At 46.1% G+C, this 26,243-nt stretch overlaps 1 protein-coding gene and 1 long non-coding RNA gene across 2 annotated transcripts; both read left to right on the plus strand.

Annotated features, from left to right (window-relative positions):
* The first annotated feature begins 600 nt into the window (after positions 1 to 600).
* LOC123405516 (probable cysteine protease RDL5) lies at positions 601 to 3,510 on the plus strand. The gene is made up of 2 exons (XM_045099174.1): positions 601 to 1,065; positions 3,501 to 3,510. The coding sequence occupies exons 1-2, from the start codon at positions 665 to 667 to the stop codon at positions 3,508 to 3,510; spliced, it is 411 nt and encodes a 136-aa protein (XP_044955109.1). The 5' UTR covers positions 601 to 664.
* A 20,863-nt stretch (positions 3,511 to 24,373) lies between these two features.
* LOC123404506 lies at positions 24,374 to 26,243 on the plus strand. The gene is made up of 3 exons (XR_006611822.1): positions 24,374 to 24,492; positions 25,228 to 25,376; positions 25,766 to 26,243. It is a non-coding gene; the product is annotated as an uncharacterized LOC123404506 (long non-coding RNA).

The following is a 26,243-nucleotide window of genomic DNA, read 5'->3' on the forward strand; positions in this document are numbered from 1 at the left end:
ATCCCCTGTCCGTATCAAGATATATCTGTCTAAATTTAAATTTAAAATAAGTTGCGGGTGGAAAAAAAGACGCGTATCCGTTCGGGTTAGCCCGTTGGACACGCTACGTATCCTCCGCCGGCGCGCGTGTCTGAGGGGCGAGCCCGCCTCCATTGTGCTTCTCTCACTGCACCGCAGCCGCCATCTCCCGGACTAGCACACGACACGAGCGTAGGGCCCGTCACGCCTATCCGCCGCATCTGCCCATTTTGGCGGGCTCGTCCGGGGAGTCGAGCGTCTCGTCGTCCCAAGCGACGGCGCTCTGCCGCGAGGCCCGGCGGTCAAGGCCGCGCCGATCTGAGCGCGCTGCTGCTGGCCGCCGCTTTCTCCATCGAACGTTCCCACCGCACGTCAGGCATGTAGAATCCGTGTCTGAGTCTGATAAGAGGTGTACTAATTGATGTCCTGGTCTGCGTCCGTGTGCGTCGTGCAGGTAGAATCCGTGTCTGAGTCTGATAAGAGGTGTAATAATTGATGTTCTGGTCTGCATCCGTGTGCGTCTCGGTCTCTTCTTCAATGAACCTATACATACAACACCGAGGGATCGCCAAATCCAGAGTTAGATCCAAGAGCTAGCGGTACGACCCAACAGCTGCACACACCCCTAACCCCACCTTCCGTCGAGATGAGGAGCCCCCCAACGGCTGTCATGGCGGTGGCAGCGCTGCTGCTGTTGCTGGTATCCCTTGCGGCGAACACGACGGCCTCGCCGGACAGGGAGAGCAAGTCGGGGGGGAATCGGAGGATGCTGAAGTTGTACGAACGGGTCATGGTGGAGTGGAAGGCAGGGCACGGCAAGAACATCAGGAACGAGGAGGAGAATCGGCGGGTGTTTGCTGAGTGGATGGTCAAGTACGGCAAGAAGTACAGCTCCACTGGCGAGGAGGATCGCCTTTACGCTTTATTCAAGGACGAGCTCCGCAGGGTCGATCTGCTCAATGCCGCCTTCGGTCCCAACCCAATTTACGGCATCAACTTCCTCAGCGACATCACCGATGAGGAGTGGGGATTCTTGAGCCACAGAGCGTTCACTAGTAGAAAACGGGCCTTTGGTCTGGACCATTTAGTCCCGGCCTGCCTCTGGACCGGGACTAAAGGACCGGCCACGTCGCCCCAATTCTCAATGCCTCCCTCGAGGCTTAGTCCCGGCCCGTAAGGAGCTTTTAGTCCCGGTTCGTGTTCCAAACCCGGACTAAAGAGCTACGCGGCGGGCAGTGGTGGTGGCAACCGTTCGTATCCCTCTTTAGTCCCGGTTGGTGGCTCAACCCGGGACTAAAGGACTAACATGTGGCCTGCCGTAGTGGTGGCGACCGTTGGTATACCTCTTTAGTCCCGGTTGGTGGCTCAACCCGGGACTAAAGGCCTAACACGTGGTCTGCCGTAGTGGTGGCAACCGTTTGGTATACCTCTTTAGTCCCGGTTGGTGGCTCAACCCGGGATTAAAGGCCCAAACGGTTTGCATCCCGCGTCGTTTCGGGCGATGAAAATCACGAATCGAAGCGTACAGTCGACATTTCTCTGTTCTTCTTCTCTCTCGTGTTGCCCTCTCTGTTCTTCTCCTCTCTTCTTCCCTTCTCTTCTTCCACCATGCCAACTATCTTTCGTGAGGTGTTCGCACATGGCACGACCAAGCTCCGTGTCGTGTACACGAACCTAAGCAGGGAGGTGCCGTTTTTTCTTCAACAGTTGAAGGAACGATGGTTTGACCACGCAGCGGATCATGAGAAGTTCTTCGGGCTTGATCTGGAGTACACGGCCGATCAACGCGGTGTTGCCGTCATCCAACTATGCTTCGCACGCCATGTCTTGATCTTCCAATGGGCGAGGTAAGTTTTGAGGCTTTCTTTGATCCAAGATAATGACATTGTAAGTTTATTTGTTTCAATCATAGTTGGTTCCCTTCAAATAGTTGTACTGAAACAATTTTGATTAGTTGAAGGGGAGCACAATCTAATTGGAATAGTGTTCCATAATCTGAAAAATCGTATTAGAATCAACTAGTGTTTAATATGTTCCATTGGAATCATAGTTTGTTCCCTTCAAATAGTTGTAGTGAAACAATTTTGATTAGTTGAAGGGGAGCACAATCTAATTGGAATAGCGTTCCATAATCTGAAAAATCGTATTAGAATCAACTAGTGTTTAATATGTTCCATTGGAATCATAGTTGGTTCCCTTCAAATAGTTGTAGTGAAACAATTTTGATTAGTTGAAGGGGAGCACAATCTGATTGGAATAGTGTTCCATAATCTGAAAAATCGTATTAGAATCAACTAGTGTTTAATATGTTCCATTGGAATCATAGTTGGTTCCTTTCAAATAGTTGTAGTGAAACAATTTTGATTAGTTGAAGGGGAACACAATCTGATTGGAATGGTGTTCCATAATCTGAAAAATCGTATTACAATCAACTAGTGTTTAATATGTTCCATTGGAATCATAGTTGGTTCGCTTCAAATAGTTGTAGTGAAACAATTTTGATTAGTTGAAGGGAACACAATCTGATTGGAATAGTGTTCCATAATCTGAAAAATCTGATTGATTCAATATGTTCCATTGAAATCATAGTTGTAGTGATACAATTTTCTGCGTTGTTCTTTGATCCAAGGTTATGAAAATTGAATATAGCTAGGGATCTCTCTAGGTTCCATTGGATAGCAATATGATATGTCATAGTCATGAAAATTGCATATAGCTAGTGATCTCTCTAGGTTCCATTGGATAGCTATAGTGATCTCTCTAGGTTCCATTGCATATGTTCTATTTGAATCCTAAAGATAAGTTTCTCTTTAGTTGTAGTGAAACATGCTTCCTTATTGCAGCAGTATGTAACATTTGTTCCATTTTAATTTGTTTCTGTTGCAAGAGTGACAAGCATTGTCCAAAACTCATGGAGTTCCTTCGCAGCGGCATCACTTTTGCTTCCGTTGACATAGGGAACGACAAGCTGATGATGAGGCACAACTTCGGTATTGAGATACCAGCTGGTTGCCTCGTTGATCTCCAAACGATATTCAGGCTTCGACATGAGAGGACTTCGATGGCTCATATGACAGTTGCCTTGATCGACGAGTCATATGGTGATATGAAGACCAGTTTCCCAAAGTATCAGCAAAAACTTTGGGAGAAGGGCCCACTTGATGATATCAACATTGAGTATGCAGCAAAAGATGCATACGTTTCATACGAGTTGTACCGCAAGATTCAAGTCGTCAACTATGGCCAGCCTCACCTCGAGGAACGTGGACATTCTGATTTAGATGATTCAGACGAGTAGCGTTCTGAACGTCGAACACTTGTATATATATCTATGGTAGCTATTATTATGTACTGTTTGGACTAGTATCATGTACTTCTTGGACCAATTTATATATGTCTAGTTTTTGTTTGTGCCATTATAGTTTCCAAATTTGAATGGTTTAGCCCTTTCTAACTTCATTTGCTACTTTTGAATGGTTTAGCCCTTTCTAACTTTATGGTATCATGTATTTCGACCACATATATATACAAAAAGTCTTCAGTTCAAATAAGTTCAAAAAATGAAATCCCTTTTGTAACAGATCTGTTTTTGATTAAAACAATCATTTAAAAATGAAAGACCATTAGTCTCACGTGGCGTGCAGCGGAACCACGTGGCGTGCAGCGGAACCACGTGGCGTGCCGCGGAACCACTTTTGTTGTGGGGGTCGCTTCTCCTTCTTCTCCTTGTGCTAGATATTGGTTATGCACTAGGGGAAGTAGGAGTAGCGACCATCATCGACGGTTGAAAAATCAAGTGAGCTAGTGTCCACCATATATGAGAGAAGAAGAATGGCGTCTCTTATTGTGGGGGTCGCTTCTACTTCGAGAGATATTGTCCATTTTGTGATGTGACTTTGAATGGTGCATTTTGAACACACAAAAAGTATGGAGTTCAAATAAGTTCAAAAAAATGAAATCCCTTTGTAAGAGATGAGTTCTCGTTCGAAACCCTGCTACTTCGAGAGAGATTGTCCGTTTTGTACACGAACTGCATCCACTTTTTGTCGTAGCCCTCTCAACTTTTTAACACATGCTATGTGGGTGAAACGATGATAGCATGCCAACTTTCAACATTTTCAGAGTTCATTTGTAGTGCTTTTCAATTTAAGGGTCAACTAGCTAAAAAAAAAGTAAATGCAAGAAATATACCAAATGAAGTCAGAAATTGTTGAAATTTTGTGATGTGCCTTTGAATGGTGCATTTTGAACACACAAAAAGTATGGAGTTCAAATAAGTTCAAAAAAATGAAATCCCTTTGTAAGAGATGAGTTCTCGTTCGAAACCCTGCTACTTCGAGAGAGATTGTCCCTTTTGTACACGAACTGCATCCAGTTTTTGTCGTAGCCCTCTCAACTTTTTAACACATGCTATGTGGGTGAAATGATGATAGCATGCCAACTTTCAACATTTTCAGAGTTCATTTGTAGTGCTTTTCAACTTCAGGGTCAACTAGCTCAAAAAAAAAAGTAAATGCACGAAATATACCAAATGAAGTCAGAAATTGTTCAAATTTTGTGATGTGCCTTTGAATGGTGCATTTTGAACACACAAAAAGTATGGAGTTCAAATAAGTTCAAAAAAATGAAATCCCTTTGTAAGAGATGAGTTCTCGTTCGAAACCCTACTACTTCGAGAGAGATTGTCCGTTTTGTACACGAACTGCATCCAGTTTTTGTCATAGCCCTCTCAACTTTTTAACACATGCTATGTGGGTGAAATGATGACAGCATGCCAACTTTCAACATTTTCAGAGTTCATTTGTAGTGCTTTTCAATTTCAGGGTCAACTAGCTCAAAAAAATAAGTAAATGCACGAAATATACCAAATGAAGTCAGAAATTGTTGAAATTTTGTGTTGTGCCTTTGAATGGTGCATTTTGAACACACAAAAAGTATCGAGTTCAAATAAGTTCAAAAAAATTAAATCCCTTTGTAAGAGATGAATTCTCGTTCGAAACCCTACTACCTCGAGAGATAATTGTTTGTATAGTCAAAATTATTAATTATGAAAATAAAAAATAGTTTTGCATTATTTATTCAATTTGAAACACTTTTCATTATCATAGTTTTGTCAAATTCTCAAATATGCAAAAAGAATTTTTAATAAACATAGTTTTTAATTGAAAATAACAAAATAGATAATAGTTTGGATAGTCAAAATTATTAATTATGAAAATAGAAAATAGTTTTGCATTATTTATTCAATTTGAAACACTTTTCATTATCATAGTTTTGTCAAATTCTCAAATATGCAAAAAGAATTTTCAATAAACATAGTTTTTAATTGAAAATAACAAAATAGATAATAGTTTGGATAGTCAAAATTATTAATTATGAAAATAGAAAATAGTTTTGCATTATTTATTCAATTTGAAACACTTTTCATTATCATAGTTTTGTCAAATTCTCAAATATGCAAAAAGAATTTTTAATAAACATAGTTTTTAATTGAAAATAACAAAATAGATAATAGTTTGGATAGTCAAAATTATTAATTATGAAAATAGAAAATAGTTTTGAATTATTTATTCAATTTCAAACACTTTTCATTATCATAGTTTTGTCAAATTCTCAAATATGCAAAAAGAATTTTTAATAAACATAGTTTTTAATTGAAAATAACAAAATAAGTTAATAGTTTGGATAGTCAAAATAATTAATTTTGAAAATAGAAAAAAATTGAAACTATATGAGAAATCATGGACAAAATTCAACATGAATTCACTTTGAATTCAGATTGAATTTTATCCACAATTTCGAATATAGTTTCAATTTTCAGTAAGTTTAGGCCCGTAAGCCTGCTTTAGAGAGGAGCTTGATGGACAAGCTGCGACGGGGATTATAAACAAGTGTTAGTCCCCCTCGCTGGGCGAGGTGGGACTAAACTTATCGTGCAGGCGAGGAGGGGGCTTTAGTCCCGGGTGGAGCCACGCCACGGGACTAAAGACACCCTCTAGTCCCGGCTGGAGCCACGCAACGGGATAAAGACCCCCTGCTTCCCGCCTCTTGGTCTGCCCGAAAAGAGGCCTTTAGTCCCGGGTCGTGGCTCCACCCGGGACTAAAGGGGGTCTTTAGTCCCGGTCCGAGCCACGCACCGGGACTATAGATCCACCTATATAAGCGGGACTTCGAAAATTTCCAACCCAATTCGTCCATTTCTCTTCTTCTTCCTCTCGTTCTCCTGCCCGGCGCGGCACAACGACGAACTAACCGACGCCGTCAGGCTGCCCACCGTCCTGCTCGCCGCCGCCTGCCATCCTCCTCGCCGTCGGCCGTCCTCCTCGCCGCCGCGCCGTCCTCCTCACCGTCGCGCCGTCCTCCTCGCCGTCGCGCCGTCCGTCGCGCCGTCCTCATCGCCGCCGCGCCGTCCTCCTCGTCGTCGCGCCGTCCTCCTCGCGGTCGCGTCGTGCTCCTCGCCGTCGCGCCGTGCTCCTCGCCGTCGCGCCGTCCTCCGCGCCGTCCTCCTCGCCGCGCGCCATCGACACCACCGGCCGGTAAGCCCCCTGCCCCCTCCTCCCCAACACTCCGGCCAGTATAGAAGAAAAGAAGAAAAAGGAGAAGAGAAGAAGAAAAAGGAGAAGAAAGGAAGAAAAAGGAGAAAAAAAGAAGAAAAAGAAAAAGATTTTTTTTATCATTTAATTCCTATTGTTATTAGGTTTGTGCTAGATTATTAGGGTTAGTAATATTTAGAATTAGGTTAGGCTTACAAGAAGAAGAAATATGAACAAAAATAAGAAAATAAGATTAGGAAAAATGAAAATAAGAAGAGGAGGAGAAGAAAAGAAGAAAAAGTGTATATTGTATTGTGTATATGCTTAAGTGTATAGTGTATATAGTGTATAGTGTATAAGGAGAGGAGGAATTTTGCTATAGTGTATATAGTGTATAGCGTATAAGAAAAGAAGAAAAGAAGAGGAGTAGAAGAGAAGAAAAGAAGAGGAGGAGAAGAGAAGAAAAGAAGAGGAGGAGAAGAAAAATGAAAATAAGTGTTAATAGTTTAACTTTGCTATTGTATATGTTTAAGTGTTAATAGTTTATTTTTAGCAAGAAAATTAATAGTACTAGTTTATTTTTTTAGTTCATTTTACGATGCCTATCCCGCATCCTCGTCGTCGACTCGGCGGAGGACACCTGCTTGATCAGAGGGGCCCTGTCCGGGACTGGGCTCCGCCCGGCTGGTATTGGGAGGTGCTAGCTTCCGGGGGGCGTAGGTTGGTGAGGAGCCAGCCCGTCGTTGACCCGATCCTTGTTTGGTGGCGGTCGCGTGGGCCAGTGAGGGTGCTGAGGCTTCCGGACACCGCGGAGGTGGTACGTCACCGTGTCAGCAAGGAGGATGAGCACGTCCGTCACTACATGGTTGCGTTGGAGGGCAGGTTCGAGCATACCTGGCAGGTTCTTCGGGGATCTCACTGGAGCTATGATCATGTGATGGTTCCTTCTCTTTGGGTGTCCACCGCCCGCGCCGATACCCGTTGGGCGCTACGGTTCTAGATGTATTAGTGATGCTATATGTATGATAGTATTCGAGGAATATTAGTGATAATATTCGACGATGTACGGACAAAAGTGATGATGTATTAGCTTATAATTGAATGCATGCTAATTTGAATACTACTTTATTTTACGATTTGGTTTTGCTTATTGAATGCTCAAATTGGAAAAGTACTCCTACTTTGAATACTATGCAGAAATCTAGGAGTCCCGGGTGGAGCCACGACCCGGGACTTAAGTTGTTTTGGAACGGAGTTCCCGATAGAATAATTCTTTTTTGGTACAAAGGTTAAGAGAATCCGTTTTTTGCAGAACTATGGATCCACATATCAGGAACCTCGAAGAGGAAGAACTTCTCGAAGATATAATCAAAGACGGCCCCGACGTTGAACCAGCTGAATCTCCGTCGTCATATCTAAACCAGGACGTTGGAATGGAGGTCGAGCGACACGAAGATGAAGCCGATGGGGCAGGAGATAGGTCCAATGACAGAGAAGGTGATAGCTACACTGATGGAGAAGTCGGTGAAGAGGACAAGTCCGGCGAGGTATACATATGAAGTTCGACAATCACTTGTAATATGTGAAAAATATTGGAGATAGCTCCATATTGTATACATATACATTCATTTGACAAATGTTTCTCCCTCTTAGGCCTCCACATTGAGCAAAACTACGAAAGGAGGCCTGACTAGAAAGTTGGATGCACGGACGCATTACACATTTGAGGTGATATTTCCTACGGGAGAACCCAAGCTTCCTAAGAATGCTGCTGACACATTCAAGAAGCAATGCGGAGTTCTCGTTCGGGATCACGTCCCGATCAGCGTTCGGGAGTGGAACAAGCGCAAAGGGGCAGCCGATAGTAACTATGTCGCCGAAAGGTACAAAGATAATCTTTGGAATGATCTCATGTCACATTTCAACCTGCCAGAATGTGAGAATGAAGACGCCGCAGACAAACTGAGGGCCAAAGTCAAGTAGTGGAGTCTGAAGAAGATGGCCGAACTGTTCCGTAGCTAGAAGAAGAAGCTATGGAAAAACTATCTGAAGACACAGAAAGTGCCAGTATTTGAGGGGTATCTAGCCAACAGGCGAATCAATGGAAGGCATTTCAAGAGTACAAGGAGTCAGAAGATGCCCATGCATTATTAGAAAAGAACAAGATAAATGCCGACAAGAAGAAATATCACCACAAGATGGGGCCAGGGGGCTATGAGACTGCCATCCCAAAGTGGGATAAGAAAGAGCAAGATCTGATAGATAAAGGCGTCGTACCTGAACCACTCCGTGATGAGTGGGAATTGAGAGCAAGAAATTGGTTCCTTGCGCATGGTGGGTCGTACGACGAAAGAACAGGGGACCTCATCTGCAATGACGATCTTAGGATACCCAGGGAGAATTGGAAAATGATAGTGAAAGAAATTAAGGAGGGACAAAGAAAGTTCACCGCAGATAAAGATAAAGATTTGCTCACACTGGTCCTCGGCAATGACGAACATGGAGGACGAACGCGAGGCTTCGGTCCTTCTTACCCGTGGTGGCTTGGGTTTGCCAGAGACCAAGACACTTATAGAAGCTGAGAGAGAGCAAAGAAGCGGCAGCAGGATTAGGAGAATGACAAGTTCAACCAGTTGCTTGCCAGGATTAACGAGCAACATAAGCAGATTGATGAGCTTAGAGGAGTACCGCGCCAGGAAGATCCCGCAGTTGATATTACCGGCGCCCCATCTAAGCGGAAAAGCAGCGTGGCTGAATCTGAGGCCCCGCCCGACGATGAACGAAGAATGATAGAGGGCGGTCCCGGCTACCCCGTGGATGGAATCAAGGAGTCAACATCATGTGAACTCCATCAGAAATTCAAGAACATATCCATGAAGGTGGCCGTCGGACAAGCTTTACCTTCTGGCCCTGATGCACGCTGGCATGGCCGTGAGATTCCAGCCGGCTTTGCTAAAGTCGGGATGGATGAAATCATGACGGGGTTTCATGATAAGGAACTCGACATAGCTGGACCCGAAGATGAGAGGACACTCGGAGAAGTACTGGGTGGAGTCATCCTATGGGACAAGAACTACATCAAGCTTCCAGGCTAAGCCCCAAGGACAACACCGCCTCCGAGTCGTCGCAGGTCACCTACACCTCCATTACCTCTAAGCCCTCCACATGACGTCGGCCAGCACAACACGAGTCCATCTCGATCATCGCCGCCGGACTTGGGTCGTCCGTCTCCGCCGCCGCCCGCACATGATACTAAGCGGAAGCGTGCCAGCAAGAACGCTCCGTCGATGATTTCTAACCGATGGAGCTCCCCAAAGCGCAAACTGTCGCCCCTCCCAAAGGTACCTCATGCTAATCTTCCTATCAGACCTTATGATCGTACCCCCGAGGAAAACGCCAGGATAGCAAAGGAACAGCATGATGCGCAGATGAAAAGGAAGGAACCCGAGCCCCGCCCGGAATACACGAGAAGCACATAGCATGGGCAAAAGACTTCATAACCACTCCATCACAGTATGACTTACATTATAAGCCTGATGACTATACACACACATTGCAGAAGGAAGTGAAAAAGAGCAGCTCACGTGCAAGTGCAAGTGGGAGCAAATCAAGTTCAACTACAAGCAAGAAAAAATCAGATGTTCCGCAGCTTGGACAACAGGCCAAACAGTCGATCCCACCCCTCAAGGTGTTAACCGAGAATGTTCCCCCTCCGGTGCAGGGGCAAGCTTTTGAAAAAGCAAAGGAGTTGGCGGATGAATGTGGTATCTCGGTTGAAGATTTGCTGGCTTCCCAAGACGACAGGATACCCAAGGCTGTGGTAGCCCCTAAGCCACAGTTTGTCATGGGAGAGCCTTTGGTCAGCAAAGATGATCTCCCAACAAATATGTGTTACTTGCATAAATGGTACTTAAGTGAATCAAAGAATGGGAGAACGATGATCGTGCTGAGTGTCCCACGGGAGTACTACGGCCGCTCCGAAGAAATCCATATCGACTTTGATGAACTCTTCCAGATGTACAATGGCGACGCCCTCGACAAATCTCTTATGAGTTTCTATTGTCTGTAAGTTTTTCAATTCGTTGTCTACATATAACTTGTTTAGTTATTTCAATTCATTGTCTATATATAACTTGTACTCTATTATTCAGAATGAAGATTCTGGAGTGTAAAAGTAAGAGCACCCTAAATATTGGGTTTATTGACCCAGATAAAATACATATAGCGACGCTAACTAATTATCCAAAGGAGACGGAGGAAAACCTTCTAAGGTTTCTAATAGATCAAAATTTCTGTGACCACATACTGTTTCCATACAACTTCAGGTGACACTACTGGAATCCAGAAATTTGCCGTCAGCCAGTTCTTTACCGTCTGCTGGCTGACGGCAAAGAACCTCTTTGCCATCAGTTGACACAATACAGACGGCAAAGAACTGACACATGGCAAAAATACTATTTGCCATGTGTGGGTCCTTTGCCGTCTGCCAGCGGACGGCAAAGAGCCCCAGGGCAGACGGCAAAGGGGACGCGTGGGCCCCATGCCTGCCGCGTCCGAAATCCGGGCCCTTTGCCGTCCGCGGGCCTTTGCCGTCAGCCGTAAGGCCCTTTGCCGTCTGCCTTACGTCCCTTTGCCGTCGGGGGGCGGACGGCAAAGGGGCCTCCCTATAACGGCCGTTACCCCCCACCTCGCTCACTGTCTCTCTCTCTCTCTCTCACCCCGACCACTCTCACCCCTGCCGGCGAGATCCCCTCCCCGCGGCGAGCCTACCCCCCGGCGAGCCCACCCCCCCGGCTACCCCCTTCCCGCGGCGACCCACCCCCGCCCCCTGCCGCCGCCGCCCCCTGCCGCGCGCCGCCCCCTGCCGCCGCCCCCTGCCGCGCGCCGCCCCCTGCCGCCGCCCCCTGCCGCGCGCCGCCCCCTGCCGCCGCCGCCCCCTGCCGCCGCCCCCTGCCGCGCGCCGCCCCCTGCCGCCGCCGCCCCCTGCCGCCGCCCCCTGCCACTGCCGCCCCCTGCCGCCGACGCCCCCTGCGGCGAGCCCCCAGCCGCGCGCCCCCGTGCCGCCGGCGCCCCCTGCCGCCGCCCCCTGCCACTGCCGCCCCCTGCCGCCGACGCCCCCTGCGGCGAGCCCCCAGCCGCGCGCCCCCGTGCCGCCGGCGCCCCCTGCCGCCGCCCCCTGCCGGTGAGTTTTTTTTGTTTTTTTTTTTAAAAAGTTAATTACTTTAGTTAGTTTATTAGGTTAGTTTTTTATTATATATAGGGTAATTTAGTTAGTTAGTTAGTTAGTTAGGCTAATTAGGTTAGTTAGTTAGGTTAGAAGAAAAAAAGCAGAAGGAAAAAAAGCAGGAGAAGAAGAAGAAGAAGAAGAAGAAGAAGAGGAGGAGGAGGAGGAGGAAAAAGAAGAAGAAGAAGAAGAAGAAGAAGAAGAAGAAGAAGAAGAAGAAGAAGAAGAAGAAGAAGAAGAAGAGGAGAGGAGGAGGAGGAGAAAGAGGAGGAGAAAGAAGAAGAAGAAGAAAAAGAAAAAGAAGAAGAAGAAGAAAAAGAATAGAAGGAGAAAAAGAGGAGGGGGAGTAGGAGGAGAAAAAAGAAGAAGAAGAAGAAGAAGAAGAAGAAGAAGAAGAAAAAGAGGAGAGAGGAGAAGAAGAAAGAAGAGGAAAAGGGAACCCCGGCACCCCGAAACTGACCCTCGACCCCCGACCCCTGACGCCCGACGCCACTGACCCCCGACCATCGACCTCCGACGCCACTGACCCCCGACCCCCGACCCCCGACGCCACTGACCCCCGACGCCACTAACCCTCGACCCCCGACGCCACTGCCCCCGACCCAGCCCCTCGGCCCACGACTCCCGACCCCCGACGCTCGACGCCACCAACCCCCGACCCCCGAGGCCACTGACACCCGACGTCACTGACCCTGGACCCCCGACGCCACTAACCCTGGACCCCCGACGCCACTAACCCTGGACCCCCGACGCCACTGACCCCCGACCATCGACCTCCGACGCCACTGACCCCCGACCCCCGACCCCCGACGCCACTGACCCCCGACGCCACTAACCCTCGACCCCCGACGCCACTGCCCCCGACCCAGCCCCTCGGCCCACGACTCCCGACCCCCGACGCTCGACGCCACCAACCCCCGACCCCCGAGGCCACTGACACCCGACGCCACTAACCCTGGACCCCCGACGCCACTAACCCTGGACCCCCGACGCCACTGACCCCCGACCACCGATGCCACCGACCCTCGACGGCACTGACTCCCGACGCCACTAAGCCCCGACCCCCGACACCTCTTCTGCCTTCTTTTGAACGAGAAGGTGCTTTTCGGCCTTCCAGAGGCCCACGGGGTCATAGTTTTGAAAATTATGAGTTAGGTCACATATTTTCCGATCATGTTAATTATAAAAACATCGTATTTGTGTTGATCGGGTGAATTTCAATGTGCAGTTGTTCGACGACCTCCACGTGCGTTGGACGTTTGTTGGTGAGCACAAATGACTTCTCCTCCTACCCCCTTAATTTGCTCTGTCCCGGTCTTCGTGCCGATGAAACTTGCTATCTATAGGTTTCTTGAATCATGAGTATGCGTGACCAGTATGCGTCTCCCGTTCGAAAGGGCGACATCTATAAATATGCATTTCTTTGCATATTTATAACCGCCATCCTTTCGAATTGTCCAACATTATCCATGGACAGCCCGAGTATGTGTAGATTTGGTTTGTTTTCCCGTATGCTGTGCTGCGGATCCGATGCGGAATTTCGTCAGTGCCTCCCCTGTTGTTCTCCGGGTACACATCCTCTCTGCTTATTGCCGAGACGTGTATCAGGAGAACAGCGGGGAGGTGCTGCCGAAATTGTGCGTCGCATCTGGAGCAGAGCATGGGAAAACGAACCCAGTCTACACATACTCGGGTGGGATTAGGACCTATCTTTACCTATTAGCGTGTAGGTTGCATGGACGTAATAAAACTGACAAACTTGATTAGCGTATGAATATAGATGATGAATTATGTATTTATTTCTTGTGCCCCCATAGGTAGCTAGGCAACATGAGTGATCGTGCTTGGATGTACACTGGTCACCCTAGTCAGAAAGACATGACCCATGAATGGTTAACAAAAACCAGGGGGTTTGTGAGAGCCGCATTTGCAAATGGCCAGCAAAAAACATGGTGCCCCTGTCCCAACTGCGACAACTGGAAAAAGCAGACAGAGTTTGAAATGGGTAAACACTTGCAGAAGTGGGGTTTTACGCCTAATTATACGGTGTGGACTTTTCATGGTGAGTCTGACCAACGTGCCAGAGCTGAGGTGATTCGTCGTCGCACCGACGAGCATGGTACCGGGATTGAAGACATGGTGCAAGACTTTGATGATGCTCGGGATTCGGACGATGAGATGGAGGAATCTGCAAAGGCCTTCTATGAAATGCTGGAGTCTTCAAAACGTCCTCTCCACGAGCAGACTGAGCTTTGTCAGCTGGATGCCATCGCGCAAGTAATGGCTCTGAAGGCTCAATTCAACCTAGGCAGAGAATGCTACGACGCGATGATGACGATATTTGGACGCTTTCTACCCAAAGGCCATGTACTGCCTGCAAACCTGTACCAGTCAGAGAAAATCCTCCGTGTACTAAAGATGCCCTATGAGAAGATACATGCCTGTGAGAATGGATGTGCCTTATTTAGGCTTGAGTATGCGGCCTTGAACTATTGCCCCATTTGCAATTCTTCCAGGTATATTGTGGTAGACAACGGCATGGGTGAGAAGAATCAGACCAAAATCCCCATTAGTGTTCTTCGATATCTGCCAATCGTACCAAGACTTCAACGTCTTTTTATGGTCGAAGAGACGGCCAGACAGATGACATGGCACAAATTGGGCAAAAGAACCGAACTAGATGCGGATGGGAACAAGATGCTGGTACACACTTCAGATGGTTTTGCGTGGAGGCACTTCGATGCATTACATAAGGATAAATCGGAAGATCCAAGGCAACCTAGAGTTGCCATCAGCACGGATGGGTTCAATGTGTATGGTATGACGGCAGCACAATACAGTTGTTGGCCTGTATTTGTCATTCCACTAAATTTGCCACCCGGAGAGATTATGAAAAGAAAGAACATTTTCCTGACGTTGATAATTCCAGGGCCCAACTATCCGGGGAAGAATATGAATGTGTACATGCAGCCGCTTAAGGATGAGTTGCAAGAAGCCTGGGATAATGGGATCAAGACCTACGACGCGGCTACCAAAACAAATTTCAAAATGCATGTGTGGTACATGTACTCGACGCATGATTATCCCGCGTTTGCGCTATTCGCTGGCTGGTGTGTGCATGGAAGGTTCCCGTGCACCACATGCAAGGCAGCTCTTCAGTTCCGTTGGCTGCAGGCTGGTCGCAAGTATTCTTGCTTCGACATGCATAGACAATTCCTGGATCCTGACCATAAGTTCAGAAAAGACAAGAAGAATTTCATCAAAGGTAGAGTTGTCAAAAACACTGCACCAGCTGCGTTGACAGGCCAACAGACCCTTGATCAGTTAAACGCTCTCGAGCCCGATCCTTTGCGTCCAGGATACTTCAAAGGGTATAATACGGAACACGCCTGGACTCACAAGTCATGCTTATGGGATCTCCCTTACTTCAAAGACCTCCTTTGCCCACACAACATTGACGTGATGCACACTGAAAAGAATATTGCGGAGGCCATTTTTGGTACATTGTTCGGCATAGAGGGGAAGTCAAAAGATAATCCTAAGGCTAGAATCGACCTGGAGGCTCTATGTGATAGACCGTTGCAAAACTTGCGACAACGGAAAGGAAAGCAAAGCATAGCGAAGCCAAAGGCATGGTTCAATCTTGAAAGGCCAGCTATGAGGGAAATGCTATTGTGGGTGAAAATGCGGTTGATGTTCCCCGATGGGTATGCTGCGAATCTAAAGAGGGGAGCGAGTCTTGAGAAATTGAAAATATTTGGGCTCAAGAGTCATGATTGGCACATATGGATTGAGCGGGTAATGCCGGTGATGTTGCGTGGCTTTATCCCTGAGGATGAATGGATAGTACTGGCAGAGCTGAGCTATTTCTTCCGTTCTCTTTGTGCGAAAGAACTATCGCCTGGCGTGCTAGATGAAATGGAAGAGTTGGCGCCGGAGTTGGTCTGCAAATTAGAAAAGATCTTTCCACCGGGCTTCTTTAATCCAATGCAACATTTGATTTTGCATCTCCCGACCGAGGCAAGAATGGGGGGGCCCGTTCAAAATCGATGGTGCTACTCAACTGAGAGGATGCAGAAGACGCTTCGAGCTAAGTGTAAAAATAAACGTAGAATTGAAGCATCGATGGCCGAGGCATTCATTACTGAGGAGGCGGCAAACTTCGTGACAGCACACTACGAAGCCAAAAATTATCATTTGCATAACCCGAAGCCTCGGTACAATGATGGCGATCGAGAAAAAGTTCGATCCAACCTCAGCCTATTCAAAGGTAAGCTCGCACCATCCGGTGCTTCGAAAGGGAAATCGTTGGATGTCGAAGAATGGCGGACCATTTCATTGTATATCTTCACCAACCTAACAGAAGTGCGGCCGTACATCGAGTAAGTTCTCGGTAATTTATTGTTCCGCAACTTCTAATTGCTTTGAACCACTCTTATTCCCGGATATTTGATATAGTCGATACGTCGCCGAATTCTCGGATGGAGCGGTCATCGAAAAGGATTCCGTCGAAGAGTATGAGCTTCTCGCAAAGCATGGAGGCGACTATCCTGGTTTCATCTCTTGGTTCAAACAAAGGGTAATTAATTACCATTAAGGGCCCATTTGACTTATTGGTCTAATTTGCGGCTAATGCATCCATTCTTTCGTATTAAACTTGTAGGCTGATGCAGAGTCTATGGACGCCGAGTTGAGACAAGTCGCTAATGGTTTTGACTATAAGGTCCGTTCATTTGACAAATACAACATCAACGGGTATCACTTTCGTACCTTTGGCAAAGAGCTATCTATGCCCGACCTAAAGACTACAAATTGTTCTGTCTCTGCTATCGGCGAAGGAGACACCGAGTATTATGGAAGGGTTGAAGCAATTTATGAACTTCTATTCTATTGTGAAACCCACCGACCGTCGTAGTATTCAAATGTTATTGGTTTGAGCCGAGGGAGACTAGAAGGACTCATGAACATATAGGACTAGTCGAAATCAACCAAAACACCCACTTAGATGTTCCCGATGTCTATATTACGGCTCAACAGGCGACACAAGTTTTCTATCTACCGTGGGCCTGCCAAACTGATCCAAATCTCAAAGGTTGGGATGTCGTTTATGAAGTGCCACCACATTTTAGACCACCTACCCTCAATGAAGAGGATTACGAACCTCACATTAACCCAGACACATATGAAGGAGAATTCTTCCAAGAAACACGTATGTCCAAGAAACGTTTCAAGAACCGCTCTACTTCACCCCAGAACATTGAAGTAGACAGCGACAGTGAATCCGTCTTAACCCCTGAGCCCGAACAGGAAGAGCTGGAAGAAGAAGAGGTTACTGCTGCGGATGACCTGTCACTTCTTGACCGATTACATAATGGTGGCCTTCCACATGTTCTTCTAGATAGTGATGATGATGATGCATTTATTGATGATAGTGATGATCATGATGCATTTATTGACCCCGAAGCATATATAGACGAGGACGATTGTTATTAGTTCATGTCAGGTATTCAACTATTATACTATATATAAATTTTGAGTTCATGTTAGGTATTCAATTTTTATTAGTCATGTTGGTATTTATGTTGTACTAATTTCATTTACTCTTTGTCATGACAGGTGTTGAAAGATGGTGGGAAAGGGTCGAAAGCATGCCGCGGCTGCTTCTTCGTCGGCGGGTGATGGGATGGGTACTTCCATTCCTGCCTCGCCTCTTCGGAGAGTGTTGCTCTCTACTATGCAAGGAGCGGCCCCCGTGAGAGGAGGTCGACCACCCGCGAAGCCGAGAGGCACTAAAGGTACACGTTGTATTCATGTTGGTATTTATGTTGTACTCATGTTGTATGCATATTGGTATTTTATTACTCATGTTGGTATTTATGTTGTACTAAAGGTACACGTGGCCGCGGGAGAGGTAGGGCTACACGGTCTCCGCCACCACCCCAAGCTGATTCACCTGAGCACAGGAGGACTTCTAGGGTGGATTCGTCTGAGGTGGAGGCTACACGGTCTCCGGTTCACGAGCCTCGGGTCGACGAGCCTCAGGTCGACGAGCCTTTGGCCCACGAGACTCGTGTCCCAGAGGCTTCCTTCCACACGACTGCGGAGCACAGCAGGGATGAGGGTACGTCCCAAGAGACCCAGTGGGATACCTGGCCTGAGCCAACTGGCCATGCTGGTAGCGACGAGGAGCTGGGTGAGGGGGATACCCAGTGGGATACCGTCTACCAGCGTGGTAGTTCGGGGCTCCCGCTCGTGCCAGCGACCCCCGACCAGAGGTGGTCGATTAGGCCAAATGGGGACAAGTAAGTTAATTTACTCTTATTTAACCTTTTGCCTTCGCGTTTTCTCAAATATCTAACGTTTTGGCTTCAATTTGTCATACTGTAGGGGTTGGATTGTTGCCAAGGGTGTCCGCAAGCCCAACAGCGTCCTCGGTGTTCTTTGCCGTCAAAACTTCCCAGGGTTTGTTACGTTGCCCGGTCGGGAGCGAGAGGTAGGGATGACCTGGGAGCACTACTTGGGTGCCCCGGCCCCGCCGGAGGTGGAGATCGACGGTGTTTTGTGTGACACGAGGGCGGACATGGTGATCCGAAAGTTTTGGGTAATTTCTCTTTCACACAATTATAAATTAACCATAGCTATTTATTGTACTAATCGGTGTTGTCTCGTTTGCAGACCTTCTACAGGTGTGAGGAGGGATACGAGGACGACGCGGCAAAGGTTATCGAAACCGAATGTCGCCGCCTACTTCAAAACTTTCGGCACGAGGCTCGGGTGCAGGCTGTTCGAGACTACTATGCCACGCGGCGTATTAGGATTGATAAGGCGAAGTGCCGTGATGCTAAGATGGAGAAGGAGCATTACATGAAGGTAATTACATATTATTAAGGCTTTGTAGTTAGTTTCCTTGATTTGGTTCTTACGCACTCAATTTTCTCTTTATTAACTTAGGTGCCCCCGAGATGGTGTGTGGATAAGATGGATTGTTGGGAGGCCTTGGTGGACCAGTGGTGCTCCGAAACGTGGGAGACCAGCCACAACAACGCCAAGGAGAGGCGTGGCAAAATGGTTGGCGTGCCACACCATCAAGGGAGCGTCAACTTAATCCAATTTGGCGAGAACTGGGTATGTGGTTTGCTTCATGCCTCATGCAATTCATTCTTAATGCTATCTTGAGCCCTTTACCAATACAATTTTCTGCTCTCTCTCTTTTAGGCGCGTCACAATAAGACGGAGGCGCCACAGATGTACGACCTTTATGCGATGGCCCATACTGCCTCGTACAAGAAGGTCAAGGCATTCTCTCAGTCTGACCTCGAGCATCCAGAAAACTTCACCAACATCTCCTCCCACGACAAGCTCGTGAAGTACAGAGATCACGGGAAGGCGAGGAAAGGGGAGGACTTTAACCCGAGCGAGGGGCCTATTGATCCAGAGCTGGTGATGATAGCTGGCAATGGGAGGCCCCATGGCTCGCTCGCCATTGGAGACGGCCTTATACGTTGTCCTAGCACTCTCCGGCAGATAAAGGCACGCCAAACGAGCTCTTGTCCGGAGATAACACGTCGTCCACGGCCAGTCGAGCTCGCCATCGAGGTTAGTTTAATGGACTCAACTATCTTTCCGCATTATGTTGTGCGTTGGAACCAATATGATTACATTGCTAACAATGAGTTGTGTTGCAGGCTGCTATTCAGAAAGAGAGAGCGGCAATGCAGGCGGCTATGGCGGAGAAGGATAAGGAAATTAGGGAGCTGGAGGAGAGGACGACTGCATTGGTGGAGGCGGAGAGGGCACGGAATGAAGCGTCTACCAGGGCCATATACGAGCTCTTCGTGGTAAGTTTCTTCTTCATGTTATTTCAAATCTTGCATTTGAATGTCCGTTTCATTAATAAATAAAAAGTTTGACTTGTCGAAACCAAATGTACAGTCTATGTGCGAGAAGAACGGCCAAGTCCCTCCGCCGATGCCAGTCATTAACGTGGCGGGGACGGTGAGTTTCATTTCAGTGGAGTGATCTTAAGAGTGTCCTCATCCTAACTACACATTGCAAACGATGTTTGGTGCAGAATATGTCCCGAAACGCATCGCACGACCCTTCTACAGTCGAGCCTTCTCCAGGGCGGCCTTCTCCAGGTGAAACAAGCCAGAGCCACCGTGCTTCACCCTAACTTAGGTATGTTATTTCTAGTGTTTTAATAAAAAATAGCTAGACTTCCATCTAATGACATAATTAGCTTAGTTAGCTGCAAAATAGCTAGACTTCCATCTAATGACATAATTAGCTTAGTTAGCTCCAAGAAGGAGGAGAGGGAGGAGGAGAAGAAGAAGGGGACAAAAGGATAAGAAGAAGAAGGAGAAGAAGGAGGAGAGGGAGGAGGAGAAGAAGAAGGGGACAAAAGGATAAGAAGAAGGAGAAGAAGAAGGAGAAGGAGCTCCCGCTCCTTCTCCTTCTTCTTCTCCTTCTTCTTCTCCTTCTTCTCCTTCTCCTCTTCCTTCTCCTTCTCCTCCTCCTCCTCCTCCTCCTCCTTTTTCTTATTCTTCTCCTCTTCCTCCTCCTCCTCCTTCTTTTACTTCTTCTTCTCTTTCTCTTCTCCTATAGTTAGCTAGGGTTCCACCTAAATGACATAATTAGCTTAGTTAGCTCCTAAATGGCCTATTTAATAATAAATGACCTATACTTAGCTAATTATCCTCGAAATGACATAATTAGCTCCAAAAAGGCATTCTTAGCCAATTTAGCCCGAAGAAGGGGACAAGAATAGAAAAAGAGGAAAATGAAAGCAAGGAAGAGGAAAAAGGAGAAGAAGAAGGAGGAGAGGGAGGAGGAGAAGAAGAAGGGGACAAAAGGATAAGAAGAAGAAGGAGAAGAAGGAGAAGGAGAAGGAGAAGGAGCTCCCGCTCCTTCTCCTTCTCCTTCTCCTTCTTCTTCTCCTTCTTCCCCTTCTTCTCCTTCTCCTCTTCCTTCTCCTTCTCCTCCTCCTCCTCCTCCTCCTTTTTCTTCTTCTTCTCCTCTTCCTCCTCCTCCTCCTTCTTTTATTTCTTCTTCTCTTTCTCTTCTCCTATAGTTAGCTAGGGTTCCACCTAAATGACATAATTAGCTTAGTTAGCTCCAAAATGGCCTATTTAATAATAAATGACCTATACTTAGCTAATTATCCTCGAAATGACATAATTAGCTCCAAAAAGGCATTCTTAGCCAATTTAGCCCGAAGAAGGGGACAAGAATAGAAAAAGAGGAAAATGAAAGCAAGGAAGAGGAAAAAGGAAAAGAAGAAGGAGGAGAGGGAGGAGGAGAAGAAGAAGGGGACAAAAGGATAAGAAGAAGAAGGAGAAGAAGGAGAAGGAGAAGGAGAAGGAGCTCCCGCTCCTTCTCCTTCTCCTTCTCCTTCTTCTTCTCCTTCTTCCCCTTCTTCTCCTTCTCCTCTTCCTTCTCCTTCTCCTCCTCCTCCTCCTCCTTTTTCTTCTTCTTCTCCTCTTCCTCCTCCTCCTCCTTCTTTTACTTCTTCTTCTCTTTCTCTTCTCCTATAGTTAGCTAGGGTTCCACCTAAATGACATAATTAGCTTAGTTAGCTCCTAAATGGTCTATACTTAGCTAATTTCTCTCCGAAATAACCTATATATACACTACTTCATCTAGTATTATTTTTCTAACTTTCTTATTTGTCATTTTGCAGATTACCTTCACTTCATGGGAAGCTTGGTTGATGGAATGCTTGAAGACGATTTCTTGTACCATGTGTTGTATTGAAACTATTGTAGTATATGAAACTTTGTATGCACGTGGATGAAACTAGTGTAATATATGGTTTGGTACGGATGTAACTTCCATAATATGTATGCACTATGGATGAGAGTTATTTTAATATGGTTATGAGTACGGAAAGATATTTATTTATGTCAAATATATATATATCCTGATTAATGTTAAAAATGCTGGATATAACAAAAAACAAATAAAAAAGGGGCTGGTTCCCCTCTTTGCCGTCTACCCCCGCATGGCAAAGGGGGGGAGGCAGACGGCAAAGGGGGGAATCTGCCCCCCTCTCTCCCCTCTTTGCCGTCTGCCTCCACATGGCAAAGGGGGGGGAGGCAGACGGCAAAGGGGGGAATCTGCCCCCCTCTCTCCCCTCTTTGCCGTCTGCCACCACATGGCAAAGGGGGGGAGGCAGACGGCAAAGGGGGGAATCTGCCCCCCTCTCTCCCCTCTTTGCCGTCTGCCACCACATGGCAAAGGGGGGGGAGGCAGACGGCAAAGGGGGGAGGCCTCCGTTAACACTTAACGGGGACGTTGCAATATATGCCGTCCCACTTATTTTGCCGTCCGCCCCCTCATGGCAAAGATTCTTTGCCGTCCGCTTTGTGAAAGCAGACGGCAAAGAGCCTCTTCACCGGATTTTTTTTTACCGTCTACTTTGCCGTCTGCTGACCGACGGCAAATCCTTTGCCGTCCGTGGTAGCCACCTTTGCCGTCCGCCTTGGCAGACGGCAAATTTCTGAATTTCAGTAGTGTGAGGGTCTTTACTCTGTTGTGTCCATTCACTTATAAGTGTAATTGGTAAGTTACTGACACACACACACACACACATATATATATACATGTGCAGCTTTCATTGGATTATGTTGGACATTCAAATTGATAAGGGAAGAGTTGATGCCTTCGACCCATTATCGAGACCCTTGGAACAGTTCCAAAGCCTGCAGGACATGCTCCAAGGGTAATTTTAATCATTCTTGCGCTCTATCGGTCTCTTTCGATGATTTTCTGATATATCAATTAATGAAAAACTTAGCAAATCATTATCCTTGTCGGGCAGGGTTTGCAAGCGGTTCAAGTGCGTGACTCCCGGTATCGAGCCTGAGAAGCTGACCTTTAGAGCGGCTGAAGTAAGTAGTAGTATGATATACTTCTATTAATTTTCAATACATTTACGATGCTAGATTATTATTTTGATTATATATATTCTATTCTCGTAAAGTGCGACCAGCAGCCATGGGGAACGCATCTATGCGGATACTATGTTTGCGAGACCACTCGCATGTTTACCTCTGAGTTCAAGGATCACAGATTCGACGTCAGCAATGAACATTCACACCTCTATTTTTACCCGTCATTCTTTGTTATCATGATTGATATTCATATTCATCTCCTTTTCTTATATAGCACACGGCCATGAGGACGAAGGTCCTACCAGAGCAACGCGCGATTGCTGTTGTAGAGGAGCTTGCGGGATTTCTGAGGACGGAAGCTATAGAAGACAAAGGACGATTTAGTGTAGCTAAGGGCCATTACTGATGTTCGTCCATGTAATCGAATATACGGGCTCTAGTCCCGATAATTCAGATCTCCATATAATTGTATATATATGATCGCTTGTAAGATAAGTTAATCTTATATATATATATATATATATATATGCATAATTATTTCTATTTAAATTATATGAAAACTAATTCCCGAACACCGAACGAGGCATCACGTTAATCTCCCGAACACCTAAACCCTAAAACCCTAAAACCCAAAAATAATTTCATTAAAAAAAACCAAAAATAAGCAAAATTTGAAAATCTTTAGTCGCGGTCCTTGTAACGAACCGGGACTAAAGGGCCTATCCCTGGGGCGCTACGAGGCGCCCACGTGGAGCACCTTTAGTCCCGGCGTGTAAGAGGGCCGGGACGAAAAGGTTAGGCCTTTAGTCCCGCCCCTTTAGTCCCGGTTGGTGAACCGGGACTAAAGCCCCTTACGGGCCGGGGCTAAAGGCCCCGTCCCCACTAGTGGTTGCCATATGAATCAACAAAACCTATTTCACAAGATCTTCAACGACGTCAGGAGTGGAGATTCTTCACCCAGGGAGTTGCCATATGAATCAACAGAACCTATTCCACGCAGAGATGTTTATAGTTACTATATATAGATGAACAAGTTCGCGTGAACTTATGCTTCCAATCTATCGGTAGGATATGTTTTGGCTGATTGTAAAATAGTATTCTATTAGAGTTCATTATAAGTTCATAAGTTCATCGCAAACTGTTGGGTAATTTGCATAATTATGTGATCCTATTTCTGATTGGAGTACACCATGGAAGTCAACCGATAGACTTCATTTGTTTTTAAGCGATTGTAGCAAAAATATTGAATTGATATGACTTCATCTACTATCTACTCCCATCGTTTTTAAATATAAGTCTTATATTTCACTAGATGACTACATACGGAGCAAAATGAGTGAATCTATATTTTAAAGTATGTCTATATACGTCCGTATGTAGTCTTCTAATAAAAACTTTAAAAAAACTTATATTTAGGAAAAGTATCTATCTACTACCTCTAAAAAGACGAGAGGACAGATCTAGCCAAAAATATTAGCTGTTGGATTTAGCATCTAATGAGCTAAACTTTCACGTTTAGCCCCTTGACAAAAACGAAAGCTACTAAACCCCCTTCGTCTCTTCGCACGTCCCACGATCGAGGCAAAAAAAACACGCCCCACGCCCACACTAGCAAACAGATGTTGTTGCCTACATCATTGTGCTTCTCTCGGCCCTCCAGCTACCAGACAACATGGAGGCGGGAGCGTGCGTGGGCTCAACAACCTCACATCTCACAGGCTCGACGGCACGCGCGATGCGGCATGGATTAACAACGCGGCTGCCGAGACCGTCTTTTTGCCCATCTGGTTCAGCCACGGCCATCAACGAGCACAACAGGGATTAGGTACGCCCTTAATTTTTCCTGTGTAATGCATAAGCATGGCAACCTGTTCTTTCCCTAACTGTCCCAGTTCCAGATTGGTCCATATTAATTCTACCTTTGAAGTGAATTTGGTCCAGTTCAAGATGTGTTTGTGCTAGGTTTGATCTGTTCAAAGTTTTAGTACATAATGCAAGATTAATATGCAAGTTTGGGTATAAATTTGATGATACACGACCAGCAATAGTTGTTTCTTTTGCCTCAACATGTTAATTCAATTATTGGAAGATTACTCTCATCAGATTTTGGGTCGCATATATATTTTTTCTAAGATTGAATAGTACTGTGCAGGGAGAAATAAGCTGTTGTGAGTAGTGACTTACTGGAAAAGATTCTTTCTTCTCTGAATTTAGTTTACTCAAGTTTAGCTCTTTTACTTAGTTCATCTTCTTTTCCAGATTTATGACGTTAGCAATCAGTTTGTTGTATAAACAGGGAATTTATTACTGTCATACCTACAGAGTGAATATGTTCTACCATGTGTTTTGCTGTACATGCAGGTCCCCGATTATTTCTCTTAGCATGTACTCCCTCCGTCTCAAAATAAATGACTCTATTTTGTACTAGTATAATACTAATACCATTGTTTGGTGTAACCATGTTGAAGATTTACACTTTGTGCATGGGTGCTGCTAACTTTAAATGAGAAGGTCCTTTGCTATTTCTGCTGATTTTTTTGATAGGTCCTACTCATTTTAGCAGTGAGATTGACCTACATATGTGTCTACATACTGAAGAAAGATGCATCCGAGGAAGTTGTAATGATGGTTTCTACAGATAGCTTACTGGATAATGGCTGAACCCCATGAACAATTTCAGCCGACATGCACAAATCCGCACAAGTTCATGTAAGAAAATTAAGCTTTTTATTACCCAAATGCTGTCTTTTGGGTTTTGCATGTATGAGCAATAGTTAGTAGCACATAAAACATATTTCTATTCTCCTATTTCTAACATGCATGGTTAGTGAATACCTGTTCCAGTTTTGCATATCAGAGAATTGGTTACGGATACCTATTTAGCTATATTTATTCTCCTATTCCTAACATGCCTTCAGTTATTGTTTATCACTCAAATATTTTAAGTTGACAGTTTATACTGGCAATAAGTGTTGCTTTTTCATGCAAACTAAAAAAGCTCTCTGCACTTTAAGTGCCTTTTGAAATTTCATGAACCTCAACAATATTTTATCATGTTACATACTGGCAATAAATTTCCCTAACTACAAACGGTGTAGGTGGTGAAAGCACTCGTGGCTGGTAGACAACACTTTAGAAGATTCGGAATACAAAAAAGACTACCGTGTCGCTACCCTCGCAGGCGACCTAAAGACGCTACCCTCGCAGGCGAACTAAAGAGCTCCCGCCGCCGCCATCCAGGAACCCCACCTCCCGCTCCTCCTCCCCTCGCCCCCTCCAGCAGGCATTGTTGGGGCAAAGCCCTCGCGGTGTGGGCGGCGGCAGGACGGTCTCCCTCCTTGGCAGATGTGCGGCAGCGTGGGGCTTGCTTGCATGTTAGGACGTGTTTGGTAGCCTGCACTAAGGGTGCATGAGAGCAGCAGTTTCCTTCTCAACCCACTTTTATCTCTTTGGTAGGGTGTAAGAGCCCTACCCGGTATGGTCCATCTGATGCAAAAAAGGGGATGGATGTCCGCGTCGCCTGTCCAGGAACATGTATTTACTCCTTATGCTTGTGCTAGTGATAGAAATAGTGAT

This window comes from Hordeum vulgare, chromosome 6H (genome assembly GCF_904849725.1).
Source record: "Hordeum vulgare subsp. vulgare chromosome 6H, MorexV3_pseudomolecules_assembly, whole genome shotgun sequence".
Classification (NCBI taxonomy): domain Eukaryota; kingdom Viridiplantae; phylum Streptophyta; class Magnoliopsida; order Poales; family Poaceae; genus Hordeum; species Hordeum vulgare.